Raw genomic sequence first — 21502 nt, 5'->3', positions numbered from 1 at the left:
ACTCATTATATATAGGATTTAATTAAAGGGTGCAGTTTGTATAAAACCTAGGCTCTAAACAATCAAATTAGAGTCTACCTCCAAATAGTGTCGAGAAATGTAATTTCAATATTGAAAATCATTTTGATAGCTTTAAAACATATTTTTATCTTTATTTATAAAGTTTAAAGCTTCAAAAATAGTGTCAATCAACATATCTATGAAAACTTAAAAATCTTGGAAATTGACGTTCCAAAAAGGTGTTATAAAATACACTACTTGCAAAGCTTGAATCCATTTTTTTCTCATGTCTATGTAATTTGATGATCAATTTGAGGATATTTGGGCATCAAAACAACTTCTTTTAGTTATATTTTTTAGTTAGGCTCAAATTTGATTGTTTAGAGCCTCGGCTCTATATAAACTTTTCCCTTTATTAAATCTTTTAGTCACACCTCAAGACTGAAAATTAGAGTTTAGGCATAGAAATTCTTGTGATAGCCTAGAAATCTATCTGAACTCTTGACTATGGAATTTAAACCTTCAAATTAGCGGCAGCTATGCAAAACAAAAGATAGAGAATTTTTATGGCTTAAAATTTTAATCTTTAAATCCATGATTGTTGAGATCAAGATCATCAATTTGAAAATCTTGCAGTGAAACTACATTTACGAACAGTATTTAAGGTTGGAACTTCATTTTCCAATGCAATTTGAGGTACAACTTTTTAAAAGTCACAAAACAAGAAAATACTCTTTCATAATACACTGTTTTAGGACAGAAAATCCAAAATTTCCCCAAGATTATAAGTATTCACGTCGAAATGATTATTTTGAAGCGTAGTTATTAGGATTGTACTGGTCACCTAACAAGGGAGGGTATGGTCTAATTACAATTGGTCAAATCGGTTGGACCAGATTTTAAAAAATACAAAAGAATAAAATAATAATTTAAAAGTATAAAATATAAACCGGTTAAAACCGAAGAGTTTGACCGGTCAAAACCGATTCAACACTGATTTTGACTTGTTTTCGACCAATCCAAGATTTTACTTTAGACCGAAGTAGCCAAGGCACTAATGAGTAGTCATTCGATCTGATCTTGACAACCATGATAAGCAAAGTTTTTCCCACCAGAAATATATTTTTCACCTTTAATTGTAACACAAATGAAAAGTTTATATAAGGTGACAACTTTATATTATTGAAGTAAAGTACACCTGAAAGAACTTCAACAAGATAGCGTTCTGATATTTGAAAACCCTCCTATTGATCATCTCAATGTGAGCAAGTATGGATATAAAGAAAAAAAAAATTCAAGTTCTAAAAATAATACATCTTGGAATAAGAAATATGGACATTTAATTTTAAAAAATTTACGTATTTGTAGATCTGCTTGATCTATACCTTTTTAAAACTTTTAAATTTCATGACTAGGGGTGAAAATAAGATTTTGGAAAATGGTTTGAGAGGGCTGCAGCCCTATCAAAATAAATAAAGTCTCACCCCATAATTCATCAAAAGTTACAATTCAAGGATCGGAAAACCTTTACATGAATCATCTCGGCTTGAACATATTAGTTATGAATAAAAATTAGGATTTTAAGATCTAAAAATCATGTATATTATGAGAAATTATCTAGACCATCCATTTCACACTAAACTAAGTGCTCAAAGGTCTACAAGATCTATATCATTTTTTGAGTTCTACTTTTTATTATCGGTCATTGAAATTGATTAAGGTCTATCATGGAGATTTTCACCAATAAAAACTTTATCAATAAATTTTAAAAGCCATCATAGAGTTTTGACATTGAGACTACATTCCTAGAAGGTGTAGTTTCTTCAACATTATAAAAGAGGTGCCTTATGTAAACCTCACCCATATATAAATACCGACAGATATATATATTAAGAGAAGAGTAGCATAGGCATAGGCGTAGGCATAGGCATCAAATCCACAATTATTCTTTGACAAAGATCAGTGAGATGTCCCTTGGACATTCCCCTCGAAGGAAGCGCTATTTGTCTCCCCAATATATTCATTTTTGGGGGTTAAAAAAAAGTTCATAGCAACATGCTCTTTTGCTTTTACCTTTTTTTATAATAATAACAGCTCACAAAGTCCTTCCCATCACGACTCTCTTTCAATAATTTATTAATTTTACAAGAAGTAAAGAATCTTCTCTTTTGTTTTTTCAATGTGATTAAAATGGTAAAATTATCACCTCATTGATAATAAATTAGGTCGTTAAATTAATGCATTTTGACAATTTGGCACTAGGGGTGGCAACTGGTTCCGGGTCTGGGTCAGGACCTAGACTTAGACCCGGACCCGCGCCCAAATGGTATTCGGGTTCAGGTTTTGGACTCGGACCAGACCTAACTCGGACCCGATGTCGGATCTACCCGTCGGATCCCCGGTATGGTTGGGTTTATTGCCACCCTATGACTATGAGTTTTTTTTTTTTTTTTTTTAACTTTTTTTACCATCATATACGTATATTATTGGAAATATTGTCGCACAACATAAATACCCTCATAAACTGACATTCCTTATTGTTTTACGTTATAATTGGAACTTCTTAAAAAATAAACATATTGGCAACATTCATGAATACCCACATATATCCATATTATTCAAGTCAAGTCCGGGTCTGGCTCCAGCCTAAATAGTATTCGGGTCCAGATCCAAAATTTGAAATCATACCAGAACCCGAGGTTGGGTCTACCCATTGGGTCCTAAGTCTAGTCGGATCTATTGCAACCCTATTTGGTACATTAGAGTCTCTTGAGTAACAACGTAAATAGGTTTGAAAGATGGAAAAAGTTAATGTCAAGTTGCAACCTTAAAATGTTGAACTAGAGATGCACCTCAAAAATCAATAAATAAAGGTTGTTTTAATGTTGAAAAAACCCTCTAATTGATCATTTCGACAACTAGATATATAAATATGAAAATAATAATAATAATAATATTGAGTCCTATAAATAATGCATCTTGCAACACAATATGTTTATAGATCTACTTGATTTAAACTTTTTTTGAAGTTTAAATTTTTATAATTAGATATAAAAATAGACTTTCAGATAATCTTAAAAAAAAATTTACACCAAAATTACATGTTAAGATAAAATTCAGAAGTGCGCCTTATTTGGATTGTTTAAGATTGCAACTTTATAGAAACAACACTCTTGAAAGATTTAAGTCACTTGGCTCAAGTAGGATAGATTACTGCAATATCTTTACCTATTTAGGGTTTCAAACCCGAAACAAGACTTTATATATTTTTTTAACAAAACTCTAGAGGTGCCTTCTGGCCATTAGTGGATCCAAGAATTTTATTGATTTTTTGAGGTGATTTAACCATTTTTTTGAAATTCTCTCTTTTTTTTTTATGGATTGACAAACACCAATTACACCTAGGATGCAACTACCACAATACGCATGAACATATCAATCACATCACATAGTTTTATTGTATAATGTGTTCGAAAATGACATCCACTGCTAGGTACGATATCAAACGTAGAAGATGAAGTGATTCGAACTATGAATGTGATTGCAAATTCAATAAGAAAAAGCATATTATGATATCATGTGGTCCAACTATATGGAAAAGCCAGCAAACCATTATCAAGTATTTCAAATTCCTTAATCTTCAAAGGATGAAGTTTTTATAGAGCTTAGGTCTTATGAAAACAAAATAAAGTCTCTCCTCAAATCCTTATATGGAAAGCACAATCGGCAACGGAAATCTTTATAGTAGCTCTAAAATCAATTTTCAATACCGACTACAAAATTCGAAACTCAAAAAATATTACAAATCTTGCATATCTTTGAACACTTATTTTTAGGGCGAAATGAACGGTATGTGTAATTTATTACAATATACACTATTTTAGTACTTAAAAGCTCAATTTTTTTTCACAACCAAAATATTTAAGCCGAGATGATCGATTTAAAGGTTTTTCAATACTTAAATTGCAATGTTCTAGGGTTATGAGGTGAGGCTTTAGTTATTTTTTGGTAGGACTACCGCCCTATCAAACCATTTTCCATCTTGAAAATCGTATTTTATCAAACAACGTCTAAATTACCCTACCATCATGGTACATCATGGTACTTTGGAATTACTTTTGGCTAAGGATATCATCATGGCAAGTTGGATTATACTTTGACATAAATGAAAATTATTAATATTGCATACAATTAGGAAACGGTGAGGTTTGTATAAGGTGTCAACCGTAAACAATCACAGTAAGGTGCATCTCAAAATGTTGTTAAAAGATGCATTTTCATTGTTGAAACTCTTGTAATGGCTTAAAAATCTATTTTTTACTTTTATTATGAAATTTAAAGCTCAAAAAATGATGTTGATCTAACAGATCTATGAATACTTTAAATCTTGACAATAGACGGTATAGATAATGTGGTTGTATTATTTTTTATGCTTAAATTTTATTTTTTTTAATATCCATAAGTTGAGATTATCACTTTGAGTGTTTTCTAGTAACCAAACAACCTTTTCCCATGGGTATTCTAAGGTGCACCTTACTTGTAGCACATAAGGTTGGCACCTTATATAAACTTTGTCCATTAGGAAATTAAGAACTTGCTTAAGATCATGTATGATTGTCCAAGTTAATCCTTTCCCAGATCTTCTAAGTTACTTCCTCACACTCTCATTTTAAAATTGGAGCCTTAGGCTTAAAATTTTCTCCCCCCAAAACTTGGTTCCTTAAAAAGGTTAATTAATAAATAAAGTCTCATTCAAGGCACCCTTAACTTTTTTAAATTTTCTAATTTTTGCAAGGAGGCTCATGGGATTCATCCACTTTTGTAGGATACAAAAGATGAATAATTGTAACCACAATGGAGAACCTCAAATCAACGAGGAGGCTCAACTCAACCAAGGTCATATGCAGTACTGAACCACAAAAGCAATGTCATAAACCAGTATTTAAAAACCCAACGATTTCCGAGCCGGGTCGTCGATCCAGATGCAGAATCGGTCGGGACCGAATCGATTCTAGAATTATATGGGTCTCGATCCGGTTCCCCCCTAAAACACTCCCTTTTCACTTTTTTTCTTTTAATTTTTTCTTGAAGCTTATCTATTGTTTTTAATGGTGATCCTAAATCTCCACCCCATAAACTTCTATGTTAGTTTTTTTTGTTTTTCTGGATTACCAATCTAAACGATCCGAATTGCTGATCCAACCGATCTAAACCGGGATCACCAATCCATTTTTTAAAAAAAAATTGCATAAACAGTGATGCAAGCCAAAAATTTGATGGGACCATGATGGAGAGGGACCACTAATATTTGTGGAATGGGATTCTTCCCCCAATTGTGGGTCCTCTAAAAGAAAGGAAGTGACAAGGGGGTGCCCATTGCCATATGATGTTGGACAGTCAGCTGCGCAGGTTGAAGGTCCTTCATTGTATGGGGACCATATATATACACAGAGAAAGAGAGAGAGAGATTATCCTTTGTCAAGTTTCCACAGGGCAGTGTATCCTTGATTTATGTGAAGAGAGAGAGATGCAAATCTCCAGAGGCCAGCGTATCCTTGATTGATGTGAAATGAACCGAACTATGGCCTCTGGTCAAATCCAATGCATCAGTTTGCATCATGTAACCCAGCTTCCCACTTGACACTAGGAAAAGAAAGGATTAGAACATTCTGACTCGTTGTGAATATCTAACTTCAATAGAGTTTATCCTCTCTCTCTCTCTCTCTCTCTCTCTCTCTCTCTCTCTCCAACCAAAAATAATAATATATTTATCTTATCTTTCATTTCGTCAGATCGAACCTCCTGTGAATACCGTCAAGATCAAAGTTGATGGAATTTTTGACTCCCGAAAATCGTTCATTTCGTTTTGAAACCTTGTTGGATTCAGACTTCTGTGAATACCATCAAGCTCCAATTTGAGAGCTTTATTTAGTGACCAGACCTTGGAGATTGCGATTCCAATTTGAGATACAGGCAGGGGTCAGTGACCATTCAGGCCAGACCGTCAACCCCTTCGAGATTCGAGATTGCCGGCCGACGCCCGTCGTGGGCAGTTATGCAACAACTTGGGACTCCTTCCCATCTCATTCATGAGGGAGGGAGGGAGAATCAAATGATTGAACTTGGGACACCTTCCCATCTCATTCATGAGGGAGGGAGAATCAAATGATTGTAATATATGGAAGTGTAGACGTAATTTTATAAAATCATTCAATCTCATATTGCATGTAATATGTGGAAGTGTAGACGTAATTTCATATAATCATTCAGTCTGAGTGCTACAAGAAAAACATAGGATGTAGAATTTTGGGATAGTCATAAAGAACCGCCTCCATAAAAGCTCCAAAATGTTTTTTGAAGAAATTTTGCATCTTACATTTACTGTGGTTTTCTTTTCTCACTCTAACACGACCAAGAATATAGCAAAAAGGTTTGCTAGGGAAGGTGTGGATTGTTTCTTGAAGAATTTTACTTGGCTTGGATTGTTTTTGGCATCTGCTCTAAGCTCACTTTTTGGAAATGAGTTGTACAATGTATATAATACATAGGCCAGTGATTTAAAAATCGGTGACCCAATCCAGGATCGGGCGATCCGAATCAAGAATAGCTATGGTTGCCCCCAATCCGGTAACAAATCGAGGATTTGGTAGATTCAGAATAGTACTCACTGATTTTTTTGCAGAACTGCCGATTCCGACGATTCTTCACCATGTCCAACCGATTCTTTACCAACTGTGAAAAAAAATAGATGAGAAGTTTTTTCTTGAATTATTTTTTAAAAAATTTGGGAAAAAAATTATCGATTCTTCCGATCTGATTTACCAATTCCCCCGATCCAACACGAGTATATGTGCAACTAATCCATTTTTTTAAACACTGATATAAACATACTTGATAGAAGGAAGAAGTGTCTTCAAACCTGAATTGCGAGGTCGGATCAGCTACCACTAGATCGATCCAAATCATCAATTCAGGCTGGATTATAATGATTTTTCGATGCAAGATTCAATCTCAAAATAATAATAATTCCACTTTTGAAAAAAAAAATCATTGTCATCGTCAAAACCTTTTTCCAACTAAATGAAATCGACTACACAAATCTTGATCTGTCATTCTGCTCTATTAAAAATCATACCCACAGTGAGGTCATAAAGTCCCTTATCTTTTCTCACTAATTCCGAGATCATGGGTGAGAACATAATCATCCTTATCAGATATCACCTAGTTCCCTAACGGTTCTCCAATAGAACTAGGTGAGTAACTAAGTATCAAAATCAGACCAGTTCCCGAGTCCGATTAGGAACCAGGTTGGTCCTGCTAAATCTTGATCTTGGAATGAAGAAAACCAAACCATCAACCAAAACCAAGTACCATTCCTTGTTCATTCATTTGGTTTGAAACACCAGTTGCTCCTCACCTCTTGAAAGCTTTATTAATTTGTGTAATTGGTACGATTACCAATGGGTTCTATGTTTTTTCAGGAAATACATGGAGGGCTGCAAGTTTCACCAATACAGAATCTGGTTATAATTAACAAGCCCCATGATGATCTAAGTCAATGAATAGAAAATTAAAAAATAAATTAATTAATTAAAACAATTACAATAACATAAATGGGTGCTTTAGGATTCTAACAATGTTGTCTTTTTCAGTTTGGTAAAAAAAATGAAGCAATTTGATGCTTCAACCAATTCAGGCAAAGACCTCGGACTTTTTTAAAAAAATTGAATGCAATAATTAAAAATAATGATAAATATTTAAAATTTCAAAAAAAAAAAAAAATTTACTTTTATATAGATATTTCTTTGCTTCGGCCGAATCGCCCCCAAGCATACACGAATCTGACCGAAACATCTTGAAGTGGCACCCAAATCTGACCTAAGCGGCAGCACTAACCTTCGCTTCGATCTAAGCCTAAAATCCAAAGGCTTGCCTCTTTAGCCGATGCAAAGCGAATTGACAACACTGATTCTAACAAGTAATCAGAAGATCATAGCAGGCATTTGCCTAAACCCAGGTGAGCTCAATATTTTGATAAATGCAAAATAAGCCAAGAAGAGAAAATTAAACTCAAAACTCCACGAGACAGAAGATAACGGTTCTTTACTTCGCAATTCTTATGTGTCTAGTAACCTGGAGGAAAGAGAACATCAATACTTGTACATGTCCTCTTATGAGGCAGAACAGATTGCCAACCCTGCACAAGCAAGCACTATTTCTTACAAAAATCATTTCAAAAACACAGATTCAACCCCCACTCCCAATGGAACCAAAGCCCATTTCCCCACTGAAAAAAAGGCAATTCTCAGATACCACTTTTCCTGTACAGGGAATCAACATATTTCAAAGGAAATGACCAGAGAGCCTTTGCTCACTCTGCATTGATACCAAATATGCGAACTTTATGCATGTTAGGAAATTTTGCAATGACCAGCACAAAGACAGCAATTGTGTTGAGAAGAAGCCAAGGGTTCCGGTAATCTGTCGTATGAGAAGCAATCAAGTACCTGTGATTCACAGTAAATCAAAGCCATGTAATTTAGACAAAAAAGGATTACTTTTCAGATAAATTTACACTCACGTCCCCTTAGAGTACCATTATTATAAAAATCCACCAAAATTTTGTTTTTTCTTACGTTAATACCACTTTTTCCCTTATTTTATTTTTCCCAAAATTCAAGCCACTCTATACCTCCAAGGTGCAAAGTGAGAAGATAATTCCAAAGGCACATTTTATAAGGGGAAAAAAAGAAAAAGAAAACAGAGGTGACTTTGGATCTTCAAAGTCCATGTCGAGCCTTGTCAAAATGAGGACCTTGAAGATACAAAATCATTTTGATAAACTTGAATTCGGACATGAAGGTCCGAAGTCACAATTAAATAAAAATAAAAATAAAAACAAAAAACCTTAACTTCTAACGGTCCAAAATCAATCCAAAAAAAAAATTTGACTTTGGATCTTTACGGTCTGAGGTCAATTAAAAGAACTCGAGGGTCCCAAGTCATAGTAAAAGAATTGTTCAGCACTGAGTCATTTGAGACCTTTGAGGTCTAGAGTGTTGGCATTTGGGGAGAACTTAAATAAATAAATAAATAAAAAGGGAAAGAAAGAGAGAGATAGAGAGAGATAGAGAGAGAGATAGAGAGAGAGATTCATCATCCAAGCCGTAACCCTATTTAGAATAAAAAAAACTGGGAAGGAGTCCTATAATAATGGATCTTTAGAAGGATATGGGCCAGAATTTCCCTTTTTCTTAAACATTGCTTTTTTGCTTAATTTTGAACATTGCTTATAAAGGGGTAATGTTCGATTTGCTGATTCTTGAAGTGGACTTGTTCATTTCTAGAAACTGGAAATTTGGGTTTTGATTGTAGCACACGAGCTATTAAGTCATGCCCACCACATAATTAACTTTTCATCCAGCTCTTACATTTTTCCAATCTCTTTTCTGCAATTTGATTTGTCCTTTTATATTTTGCACTATTTTGGTTTTGATCCGTAATTTTTGCTTCTCTTTTATAAGTATCCTTCGCTCCTCACACAATTTTATAACACATTCCACAGGCATATAAGCAATTAATTACTCTTACAGAAGGCTCACTTTGAGAAGTCCCAATTCAGGGTTTCTTATCATTATTAAGGAAAAAAAATCAGGGTACAAAATAACTTCAACCCATAGCGAAGTTTGGAGCTCTCATTTTTCAGACCCTGAGGGAGTGGCTTCGGCCCTAAACCCCATAACAATAGTGGAATACCCAAATTACTATCCACTAATACAGAATCAAATAACTGAGACAACAAACATCCACACTTCTATAGGATGACCAGCATACAGTGATATTGTGGAATGTGAATAACATACTATGAATATTGGTTGTCTTTTTTGCCTTTTTTTTCTTTTATTTTCCAGCTAAGCATATCAATTGTTAATTACAGGGGGCTGGGTTGTTGTTGTAGCACCCACAAACCTAGTAACCATGTTGTGGTTTCCAATCCCACTAACACCACCCACTGACACCTACGTAATCTATTTGAAAAACGGGTAGGGGCTTGTCTTCCCCACTGAATTACCCCCAAAAAAAAAAAATCAAGCACAATGATTTTAAACCAGACAAGAAAAAAAATACAGTGAAACGAACAAAAACAAGTCTTGAAATCTCTAGTACATTAAGGAGGTGGGGATTTGTATCTGAGTATGCATGCAATGAATGGAATATGAGACGATAAAAGTTCCAATGCATAAAGCAGTTTTGAGTGTCCTGAGGCAAGGTCGAAGCCACTCAATGCAAGGGAGATGTAAATCTTAAGGACAAGAACCAAATTAAAAAGGTCCACAATAAGGTTGCTAAACAAGTTGGGTCAACCAGGCATCTCGATTCGGGTCTCAGTCGGGACCTAAAAGTTGACCTGGCTGGTTGTGTCCAGGTCCAACACACCTGGACCTGACCAGGTCCAGCCCGGACATATACAGGTCGGATCCAAGTCTAGGTCAAGGTCAAACGGACCCACAGACATATATTATATATAAAATTTATGTTATAATAATTTGGATATGACCGCTGATCTGGGGAGGGGGTCTGGATCCAGGTCCGACAAACCTGGAACTGGCAGGGTATGGGCCTAGATCTGGGTGGGGAGACTTCTCCATTATAGCTCTTTCTTACATTGACTTCTTATGGACTTCACTTCCATTCATAAGTCTCATCAAATAGTCAAAACGATCAGGACATCCTGTCATTTGAGGTTTGATATTGAATTTACACTAATGAAAGGACCCTACTCTCCCCCATTCTTTAGCCCTCCTTACTGGCCATTAGAGCCTCTAATGTCTCATAAATATTATCCTTCAGTCATGCCACCAGCTCACTCCCCAAACAACAACACCATCTACAAACGATGCCTCTTTTGCAACCACATAATCCACACCAAGAGGTCTACCGACTTAAAGGGCCCTGCTAGCTGATGAGCTAAAGAAATGCAATACCAAGGATTTAATGCAATTTCATAACCAAAGGATTATTGGTATCAATAGAGGGGTTGAGGTAGAGTAAAAACACTTCAAAAAACAAATAACGGTCTAGGCAAGAAATCTTAAAAGGAGAAAGCAACACTTACAACAAGAAGTTCATACAGATATATCCAGTTACTAAACGGGATAAAATCCCTCGGGGCTTAATGCAGTAGGCGATGACCCCCTAGCCAGTTCTTTGAAGCATTCGCTTCCCCATATATTTTAAACCCAGGAAAACTGAAATAGTTAATATGTTTGGCGACTTCATAAAAGTCGAATAGAAGCTAAAGGAAATATTTCTGGCTCAAGGATATTTTACCACTACAGCTTCAAACTAAATACAGGAACTTTTACCACAATATAAAAAGTCACATTTTAAAACATCTCAGTCATAGTACGTGAAACTTCCTGTCATATGCATCTTTTCTCAACTATAAAAACTCAAGGGTCCCAAGGGGATAAGTTGGAGAAAGGAACTCTCCTTGGCACAAACTAATAACTAGTTGAAATACATGACCTCAAACTCAGGCGTCATCATTATATCATATAAGAATCCTTATAATAGCAAAGCATTTATAAACCAATAAATGTCATCGGATTCTGGCAAAAATAGCTCCTTGTAGCTCAGACAAAAATTTATTCGTCAAATGAATGCAACAGAACCATTTGACATGAGCAAACATCAATTCATATTTATAAAACCACACCTACTTACGTTGGTTGGATTTCCTTTCTAAGTCCTCTACCCGGTAACATTTCCCAACCAAAAGTAATTTGCCTTTCCAATTAGTCAACTTAAGTTTGCTCCAAATAACCAACCTTAACACAACCATTTTCAATAAAACTCTAAATAAATGCTACATGAGTGTGTGAGCACTTCTACATGCTGAGTTCTTTTGTCGCCCTAGTTTATCCAACAAATCATGTTTCCTAACACATGTGAGGTTCCAATCCAATTCGATATATGTAACTTGTACACAGGTAATGCTTGAAAAATGTGTGTGGTGCATCATCATTTTTTGGGAATTGGTAAGCTGTTTTACATTAACATGGTTTCTTTTCTTATAATGAAAAGATGGCAATTCAGAAATGGAAAATGTAGTAATAGTCTTTTCATTGTTTATTGTTTTAAATTAGTTGCTGAACTTCCTTTCTCATTTTCTATCTCATTTTTTAATTACTGTACAAGAAACTCATGCTGAATTTCCCTAACTCATTTAAGATTATATTCTTCACGCCATAAAAAGCAAATGCCTAGGCCAACTATAAGCTTTTAAAAGATTTGCACAGAAAACCAACAACATAGAGAGGAACTTGGATAAGTAATTATATATTTCAAATGCATGAACAATAAGACATGTAAACAAAACCTTTTGATAATTTTCTCTTAGCGAAATCATAAGCATATTTAGCAGATAAGGATTGTTAAACTCACAACACCACCGGAACCACCATCAGAAATTTCCTATTCCGAGTAAGCTGCTTCCCATTGTCCATCTGCTCCCACCAAGTCAAAGCATTATAAATACCCTGATCTTCTGCAAAAGGAGTTCCCTTCTGCCAGTGGAAACAGCGGTATGTAACCTGAAAAATACTATAAATCTCATGAAATTGTAGAAAGCTATTAAAATAATTCAACTACTAGAATAATGACTTATCCAGAGTTTCTTCAAATTTCTACGGTAAAAATAGTAAATAATCATTACAGAAATAAGCAGCTTACACATTTTAAAAAGATTTCACGTCCTCCAAGATAATGAACCACACAAGAACAACATTAGGAAAAAAAAAATCTTCTGTATGACATTGTAATTAAAAGATATGTTCCAATGTTGATATTACATCATAGACGCTGAACACCCACATCACTGATCATGATAAGGAACATGGTCATACATATGTCGGGAAGGCCTCAACCAATCAAGTTAATCTACAAACACCTATAGACATCTCTTGCGCTTGCCCAATCCAACTAGTAGTTAAACAAATTCCATCAACCAAATGCACATCCCTCATAGTATGGTGCTGAGAGTGAAAGCTAAAACTATTTGTGCACTATTATAAGCTTAGTATTGACTGCAAAATATGTTCCACAAGCATGCTACTTATTCTATATGGACTGCAAAAAGCGGAGTATTCAACTGATCATATGTTCCACAAACATAGTTCTAGTATCAAGTCAAAACTCCATGTAAGATGTCCATAGATCACATTATTTAATCCAATACAGTTCCACAATCAAACAAAAAAAATAAAATAAAAAAAGAGGTAAAAGGAACCAACAAAGTAAGAGAATACATAAAATAAATAGGGGTTAACTCTAAGCAATCAACAAAAGTGATCTGATTGGAATGGAATGAAGAATTCAACAATGTCAGGAAATTCATAAGAGAACCTTTTTTCCTTTGGCAGAGGAAAGAAAGTGCTTTAAAGATTCTGCCTATTTAGGAGATTCAAGGTTTTCAATTGAAATGTTGAACAAATATGGGAATAAAAGAAAACCAAGGAAATGTTTGGGTTTGTAAAATAAATTAATTTTTTATGAGGTACTTCAATTCTAGTTACTTAAATATTCACTAGAATGATTCATCTACCATTACAACTAAAAGAATGCACCATGCACAATTCTGCATTCACATTCGTGAACCACGGCAGTCACTAAATCAACCTAACAAGAAAGAAAATAGAAAATCAACCAATTTTTCTGTATGCTTTTACCAATTAAAAAGATAAAAACTTGCAGCAATACTTAAAATTCATTATTATGCTTTATGTGGGTCGTGGGTCCCTAGTTGCTGAACTTTTCCAACAACATGCATGAAAGTTGAGCAACTTCAATTTTGGAGAAATTGGATTATTAGATATTGGCAGCAATAAGCCTTGTCCCCATTGAACCACTCCATTTTTTGAAGGGGCGGCACGGGATAAAGTCATGACCCTGCACAAATTGCCTATAACACGAAAGAGAAAAAAATGAATGAAAGACTAACAAACAAGCCTATCATCCATCACGTAGCACTCATCCAAATGGGTGAAAAACAGGGTAAAAGGTTCTTTCAACCCTTTGTTTCGGCTTAAAGGCCAGAGTCTAATCATCCAGGCCCCTTTGGCAATAAAACTAAAGTGAATTTGACCAGCTTGATTGGAGCTATAAGATCCTCTAATTTGGAACTATAAGATCCTCTAATCCCTTAAGAGTGCAATCTCTCAACAATCAAAACACCGAAGAACTTTAGCGCTCATTTTCACCTCTAAATTAGCAAGTATGAGACTTCTACTATTACTACCTATGGTAAAAAACAAAATGAATTTGACAAGCGTGATTGGAACTATATGATCCTCTAGTCCCTTGGAGTGCAGTCTCTCAACAATTAAAGGCACAAGAACTTTAGTTTCATTTTCACCTCTAAAATAGCTAGTATGAGATTCTATTGCTGCTGAAATATTCAAATGCACCAAAGGCCGTGTTATCAAAAGTGCTTTATGCGGCAACCTCAATGTGGATGCACTCTAAGGCACGAGCAGCACCCCACATTTGCAGGATTTGGTGACAGGCTCGTAAAAGCAGGGTATCACCCTCACATAAAGATGCATTACATCAAGCACAATGCGCCCGCATATGTGGTCCAATGCACATGGGAGGAAACATACCCTAGCAGGGCAATATAACAAACCACAAACACCCCCCCCTCCCCCCCCCCAACCAAAAAAAGCCTTTTAGAACCATTTTTGCATGGTCCTAAGGGGATTTAAACCGAGAGAATGAAATCCAAAACAACTCCAAAGTTTTTGAAAATTCTTGGGGATTCTTCATGTGATCATTTAAGGTTGTCTTGGGTGTTTTTGAGGTTTTTGGCTGAAGGTCTCAAGGACAAGGAGATCAAACCTAGAATGGAAATTTCTTTTGAATTTGGTTTGGCATTGGAAGCTCGGAACCTAGGATCATTTTCTGGTGAGTCTCATTTACAGTTTTTGGGAACAATGTCTTCATCTTCGTTGAGCGACAAAGATCCAGTATGGAAGTATTCTAAACTCAATAGCCCTAAGGATCAAGGTAGCGTTTTTTGCACCCTATAAGGGAAAGCTTATAGGGGGTTGTTTTCTGGCAAAATGAACATATTGTCGGTATTATCGGGAATGTAAGGGCATCACCCTCAAACAACCAATGATATTAGAAGAGAGATTAGTGTATGTCTAAATAGACAAAAAAAATTGAGAGAGAGAGAGAAATAGAGCAATAAAATAAAGATATTTGTTAATCAAATTCATCTAGTTGATGGTGAAGAAGATGTATCTGAAGTAGGATGCATGGAGTCACAGAGGGTTATAAATATTGGATGTAACATTAGGCAATAAAGACCTCTCCCCAAGGGGCCAATAGATGCAGTTTACACCCTAACGCCAAGGTTGTTGTAGAGGATAAGTGATTTACATTGCTAAGTGGTTTACCAAGCCAATGTTCATTTCGATTCTACAGGCCTCGATTACTTCAAGGTTATGATCTAGGTATTTAGGCCATTTGGCCCCGGGCACAAACCCCTTCCTTTCATGAGCTTAAGGAGCTCTTTCTGAAGGATGCATGAAATATGTGAAAAAAATAAAAATTTGAGTTCTCAAGGCAAAGGGAAGGAAGAGTATGGGGTGACCATTATGTGTGAGGAATGGTGAATGGCCTAATGTCAGGTCTAGGAAATGTATTAATTTTCTGGCCAATTGTCCCTTAAATGAAATCTATTGCTGCATCAAAAAAGGCATATGATGCAACTTACTTGTGTGGGTTGATAGATGAGACTATAGATTTTGTTGGAGAAAAGCATATGATACAAAGTGTCACTGACAATGGTGCCCCATGACATAGCAAAGACATCTGGGGTTAAAGAGGCAATCACAAAAGCTAAGTCTATCATCGGTTTCATCGGTAGTTATACCCAAGTCCAAAGCATGATGTGGGAATTTACAAAGAAAAGAGAGAGAGTCAAAGTAGGAGTCATTAGATTTGCTACAACATATCTCACTCTTGAAAGCCTATGCAAGTACAAAGATGCCCCTTAAGGAGAATTTTCAGTTCAAGGAAGTGGACTAGATGTAAGTGGTCAAGGCATCAAGATGGAAGAGCATTGGAGCACATTGTGCTAAATACATCATTTTGGGCCCAAGTCTACATTGCATTGGATGTCTCACATACTTCAATGATTGTGGTATGATTGGTTGATGGTGAAGTAAATCCCGCCATGTGTGGCATACATGCGGCAAAAATTAGGATGAAAGAAGAGACCAAAATGGTTTTAAAGAATGATAACACCAAATAAATTTGTGGATAGGAGATGGGATGCCCAGCTTCATTGGCCCCTCCATACAACTGGTTACTTTTTTAATCCATCTTCACCATGAGCATTTGGCCATTAAATCAAATTGTACAATAAATGGAGGGTTCTTAGATGTACTTGAGAAGTGGATCCTTATCTGACTATACAAGATCGGAACCAAAGTAATGAGTTGATCAAGTTCAAGTATGCATTAGGGAGCTTTGAATGAGATATCACAATTTAGAACATGGATACTACACAACTAGGTAAAAAAATGCATATTTTGAACTTTGAAGTTTGAGATACAGTCAAATTTTGTTGACTCATTTGATTCTTCTTCACTTTGTTTTATTTGCATAGTTGTATAAAATATATAAAATAGTATATACTGCTAAGTGGCAGGCATCATATAGGAGCAAGACACCAAATCTTCAATGCCTTTCTAGGGGTGTTGAAACTCACATGCAATGCATCCAGTTGCCACCACAACTAGAGCGCATTTGAGCGAGCCATTATTTGCTTGGTTTTCAATTTTCTAAAACATAGATCGTAATGCTGATAAGTGACGGGCATCATATAGGAGCGAGACACCAAAGCTTCAATGTCTTTCTAGGGGTGTTAAGACTCTCATGCAATGCATCCACTTGCAAGCATAACTAGAGCACATTTGAGCGAGTCTTTATTTGCTTGGTTTTCAATTTTCTACAACATAGATTGTAGAAAAATAAAAATTTAATCAGCATTGGTTAAGATAAGTAACATCAATTCCAAAGATCTAGGAGGAGACTGAGGAGGAAGAAGGACATGTAAAAGGGGGCAATGACAGTTATGATGATGGCTCTATAGCCACAGGTTTGGATGTGAAAGATGAATGTGATGGATCATTATATGACTTTATCTGATTAAGAGTTGAGAGACGCGACATTGAATGTATCTTTTCTATTATATGCCAAGCACTTGTTTTTGGGGTTTGGAGGTTATACAGTATGTACTTGTGATTGTGTAAGTACTTTTGGTCTTTGGATGTTTTGTCATGACTTATTCGGCATTTTGAGTTTTATTTATTTAATTTAATGAATGAGATGGAATGGACTACTTCATTTTACATGCTACTCGTATTAGATTGCTATCAGGGTATCAGGCAACTCAGACAGCAACTATATCATTGAAGATACTAAATCAAAATTCCTACTATCATATGAATCACAAATTTATTTTTTATTGTATTCTCGTATTTTACATTTTAATACTTTTAAAATTTATTGATGACATCAAAGGTGACACACCTGCATCTGGACCGCATTGAGCCGCGCAATGCATCAGTCCCCTGGCCACATCGAGTCTGTGTCCTGCATTTGATAATATTGTTCAAAGGTTTCTCCTATTCATTTCTAGCTCTCTGATGCCTAGTTCCATATTAAGATGAAGCCATCTCCATTGCTTCTGAAGACAGGTCATGACAACAAGAATAGCCTCCACAAGTATCAATCCACCCATGTCAAACTCCAATAGAATATGCAACTTCTTCCCAATGCTTGGGCATATGAGAAGGTGGGGTTGGGGTTTGTAGCATTAAAATCTTCAACTACGAAACTGTAACATTCCTATTAGACAACTACTTCTTATGATAAGAGGAGATTATATAAACACCTCATTTTCTTTAACTCAGAAAATCTCATTTTTTTTATTTTACATAAGAGAAGATAGAACATATTGAGGAGAAGTAAGATAAAGTGCATACAACAGGTTCACCCTTTGATCAGTAAGTTTCACCCTTTACACTTACCAGTCATAATACCTTCTTGAAAGCAGAACACAGCTATTAAAGACAGGAGAAATGGTTTATGTGTATAATAAGGTGCCTAGAGTTCTGACATTTTCACAAGATTTCCAAGCTATCAAAAACCAAGTCACATAAAGGACTTCCCTTTAGATTTTCGATTTTTCTTTTATGGGGTAAATGACTACCTTTTAGATACTAGAAAACTGGAAAAAAATGCATATAATTATAGGTTCGAGCAGGAGTGACCATATGCCAAAAACCAAATAATATTCAGCAAATCACATAGCAAACCTCATTCTAGAAGTCCAATCAACTATTTATTTAGCAGCCAATCAAGTATTCTACGATGTGAAGTTATGTTATTTATTCATTCTGTGAGAAATTTGGTGATCAAGAGTAAAAGATGCAGAACATGTTGTAATTCAAGTAAACAATGATAGACAGAGAGGCCAAAGGAACAAACAAAGAAGGGAACCCCAAAATCATTCACATAAACAGCAATTAGTACCAGAATCTAAAAACAAAAACATAGCTTCAAAAGAGTGTGTGTGTGTGTATATATATATATATATATATATATAGAAATAGAAATGGTGTGTGTGCATGTGTTCCAGGAGGCATGATCAATTCTGGTGAGCGAAAATGGAAAGATTCAGGGAAATGTTTGATAAATTCTGGTGAGCGAAAATGGAAAGATTCCCAGAGGCATTTGCAGGGAAAATGTTTGATCAATTGTATAAATAACTAGAGCAATTCCCCTGCGCTGTATAAATAACTAGAACAACTCCCCTGTGCTCTAAAAGATGAAGAAACATTCTATTGATTTTGAATCACAAATTAAACGAATGAAAAAATCCTCACATATTGATCTAATGACCCGAGATCAAAAAACCTAAACCCCAATCAACCAAACCAATTAAGTATCAACACCATTGTAATCCAGATCCACGATAATAGACCTCCAGAATCAACAAAAATAAACAAATTCAGCAAAAACCAGAGAGAGAGAGTAGGGGCTAGGGATTACAGCAAAATGGGAGAGATTGACGATGGTCCAGGCCATGCCTGCAGAGCACCCAAAGACGGAAAGGACTATGAGCCATGCGAAGAAGAGTATGAGAATGTAGATGGTCCACACACCAGGGTACATAAACCACTCCGTGTTCTTATTGAGATCCGGAGGGGGCACGGCCTGCACATACAGGTTCCCCATACCCGAAAAGCTGAACCCATCCACCATTAATGGCGATCCTTTTACCTTCTTCTCCTAAATTCCCACCCTTTCCCTTTTCGCTTACTTATAGAAAGAGAGAGATTAATGGCGGAGAGTTTACGAGGAGAGAGAAGGATTACGAAACTGGAAACTGCTTATAGAATCAATTATAGAATGATAAAATATTTGTACTTTTGTAGAGAGACATTTAATGGCGGAAGAGAGAGCGAGAGCAAGTAATTAAGTTTTTTATTTGTTTATTAATGAAAATTTATCAAATGACCAATACGAGATGAATAATTTAAAGCTTTATTTACATTTTTTATTTAATTTCAAAATACTCATGAAAAAACTCATGGAATGGCATTGGAATAGTTGCGAAATTGCAAAGTTTTAAACAATTCATCTCTAACGAATATTTTGATAAAGTAACCATTAATTAGTTACTTCTTTTTCTTTTTTTTTTATTTATCATATGGGGAATGAATATTTTGATAAAGTGACCATTAATTAGTTACTTCTTTTTGTTGTTATTTATCAGGTGGGGAAAGGTTTTATAAGCCAATTTTAGGGTATATAGGGCATCTATTTACAATACCAGCTTGTTTTATTTTGTACAAACGCACATAACTTTTATTACAAGGATAAAGCATAAACAATCAAACGTATATTTTTTTCCTAATTCATTTAGTTTGAGTTAGGAGAATATATTGACCATGGGGTATTTTAGTGTTCCAGCTAGATATGGGTGGTCCCACATTTTTAAAAGGGAAATGTTTATATAGAGCCAAGGCTCTAAACAATCAAATTAGACCCTACCTCAAAAATTTCACTAGAATAGGTTGTTTTGATGCTCAAATATCCTCAAATTGATCATCTCGACATCAAGATGCATGGACATGAAAAAAAATGGATTTCAAGTTTTGAAAATAGTGTATCTCGTAACACATTTTTTTACCATCAATTTTCAAGATTTTCAAGTTTTCATAGATCTATTGATCAACATAATTTTTTAAGCTTTAAACTTTATAAATAAACATGATAATATATTTTAAGGCTATCTCAAAGATTTATGGTATTGAAACCACATTTTCTTAACATGTAGGCTCTAATTTGATTGTTCACCCTTTTTAAAATATTGTTCAGTATTTCGAATTGGGAATCTGAAACAAGCAACTTTAATGAATAACACATTTCGAATTTGGAAATTGAAATACATAGCAGTGATTTGTGTCATTTTGCTCGGGCCAATACACTTGACCCTAATGATGTAAGTGATTTACTTCTTCCATGTTCCTAACCCAAAACAAGAATTAAGAGTGAAAGTAAATGCACTTTAGCTTTGGAACCCTAAGCTACCTAGGACATTTGCATCATTTGGGCCTATTAAATGTGATTATATTATCAAAGTATCCGTCTTGGTTTATGATCCCCTATCTAGATCAATGGTGTTTTAATTATGGGTGAGGTTTGTATAGAGCCCAAGCTCTAAACCATCGAATTAGAGCTCATCTTCAAATATTATCAAAAAATGTGGTTTCAATATTGAAAATCTTTGTGACAGCTTTAAAATATATTTTTTATCTTTAAGTATAAATTTTAAAGCTTCAAAAATAGTGTAGAACGAGCAGATCTATGAACATTTGAAATTCTTGAAATTTGATGGTCCAAAAATGTATTACAAGATGCACTATTTCCAAAATTTGAAATCTATTTTGTTCTCATGTCCATGCATCTTGATGTTGAGACGATCAATTTGAAAATATTTGGAAATCAAAAACAGCCTCTTGTAGCAAAATTTTCGAGGTGGGCTCTAATTTGACTGTTTAGGCTCTATATAAACTTTTCCTTTTGAGTATTTTAACAATATAGCAATGTAAATTATATTTTGTAAAAATGCCTTGTTTATTTTAACATATAAATAATGTAGACCATATTAAAAAATAACCATCTTTGTTTAGCGAGTTCGATCGGTAAAAATCAATCAACCCAATCGTCCAAAGTCAGTCAAATATTATTTTTGATTGGTTTTCAATTTATTTTTTTTGCTTTAGATTGGACCAGCAAATTACCTTTGATTGGTTTTCAATTTATTTTTTTTGCTTTAGATTGGACCAGCAAATGCACCACCAGTTGATGGTCAAACCAATCGGACCAGATTATCCAGTTCAGTATTCATAACTACGGA

General features: G+C 35.1%; 1 protein-coding gene and 1 long non-coding RNA gene across 3 annotated transcripts; both read right to left on the bottom strand.

Annotated features, from left to right (window-relative positions):
* Positions 1–5307: 5307 nt before the first annotated feature.
* LOC148780678 (uncharacterized) lies at positions 5308–6762 on the bottom strand. The gene is made up of 2 exons (XR_016041664.1): positions 6669–6762; positions 5308–5643 (listed from the first exon to the last, which is right to left on the bottom strand). It is a non-coding gene; the product is annotated as an uncharacterized LOC148780678 (long non-coding RNA).
* A 1321-nt stretch (positions 6763–8083) lies between these two features.
* LOC18447685 (uncharacterized) lies at positions 8084–19383 on the bottom strand. Of its 2 annotated transcripts, XM_006857778.4 has the most exons (3): positions 19129–19383; positions 12448–12596; positions 8084–8507 (listed from the first exon to the last, which is right to left on the bottom strand). In XM_006857778.4, exons 1-3 carry the CDS (start codon positions 19339–19341, stop codon positions 8372–8374), a joined length of 498 nt encoding a protein of 165 aa, XP_006857840.1. In that variant the 5' UTR covers positions 19342–19383; the 3' UTR covers positions 8084–8371. The 2 variants fall into 2 exon arrangements, with proteins under 2 accessions (XP_006857840.1, XP_088704546.1); XM_088848420.1 differs by lacking the exon at positions 8084–8507 and having other exon boundaries at positions 12444–12596.
* Between the last annotated feature and the right edge of the window lie 2119 nt (positions 19384–21502).

This window comes from Amborella trichopoda, chromosome 9, assembly GCF_054954075.1.
Source record: "Amborella trichopoda isolate Santa Cruz 75 chromosome 9, AtrichopodaSantaCruz75HAP2 v2.0, whole genome shotgun sequence".
NCBI classification, from domain to species: domain Eukaryota; kingdom Viridiplantae; phylum Streptophyta; class Magnoliopsida; order Amborellales; family Amborellaceae; genus Amborella; species Amborella trichopoda.
Note: the sequence above shows the minus strand (reverse complement) of the source record. Positions and strands in the feature narration are given on the sequence as shown.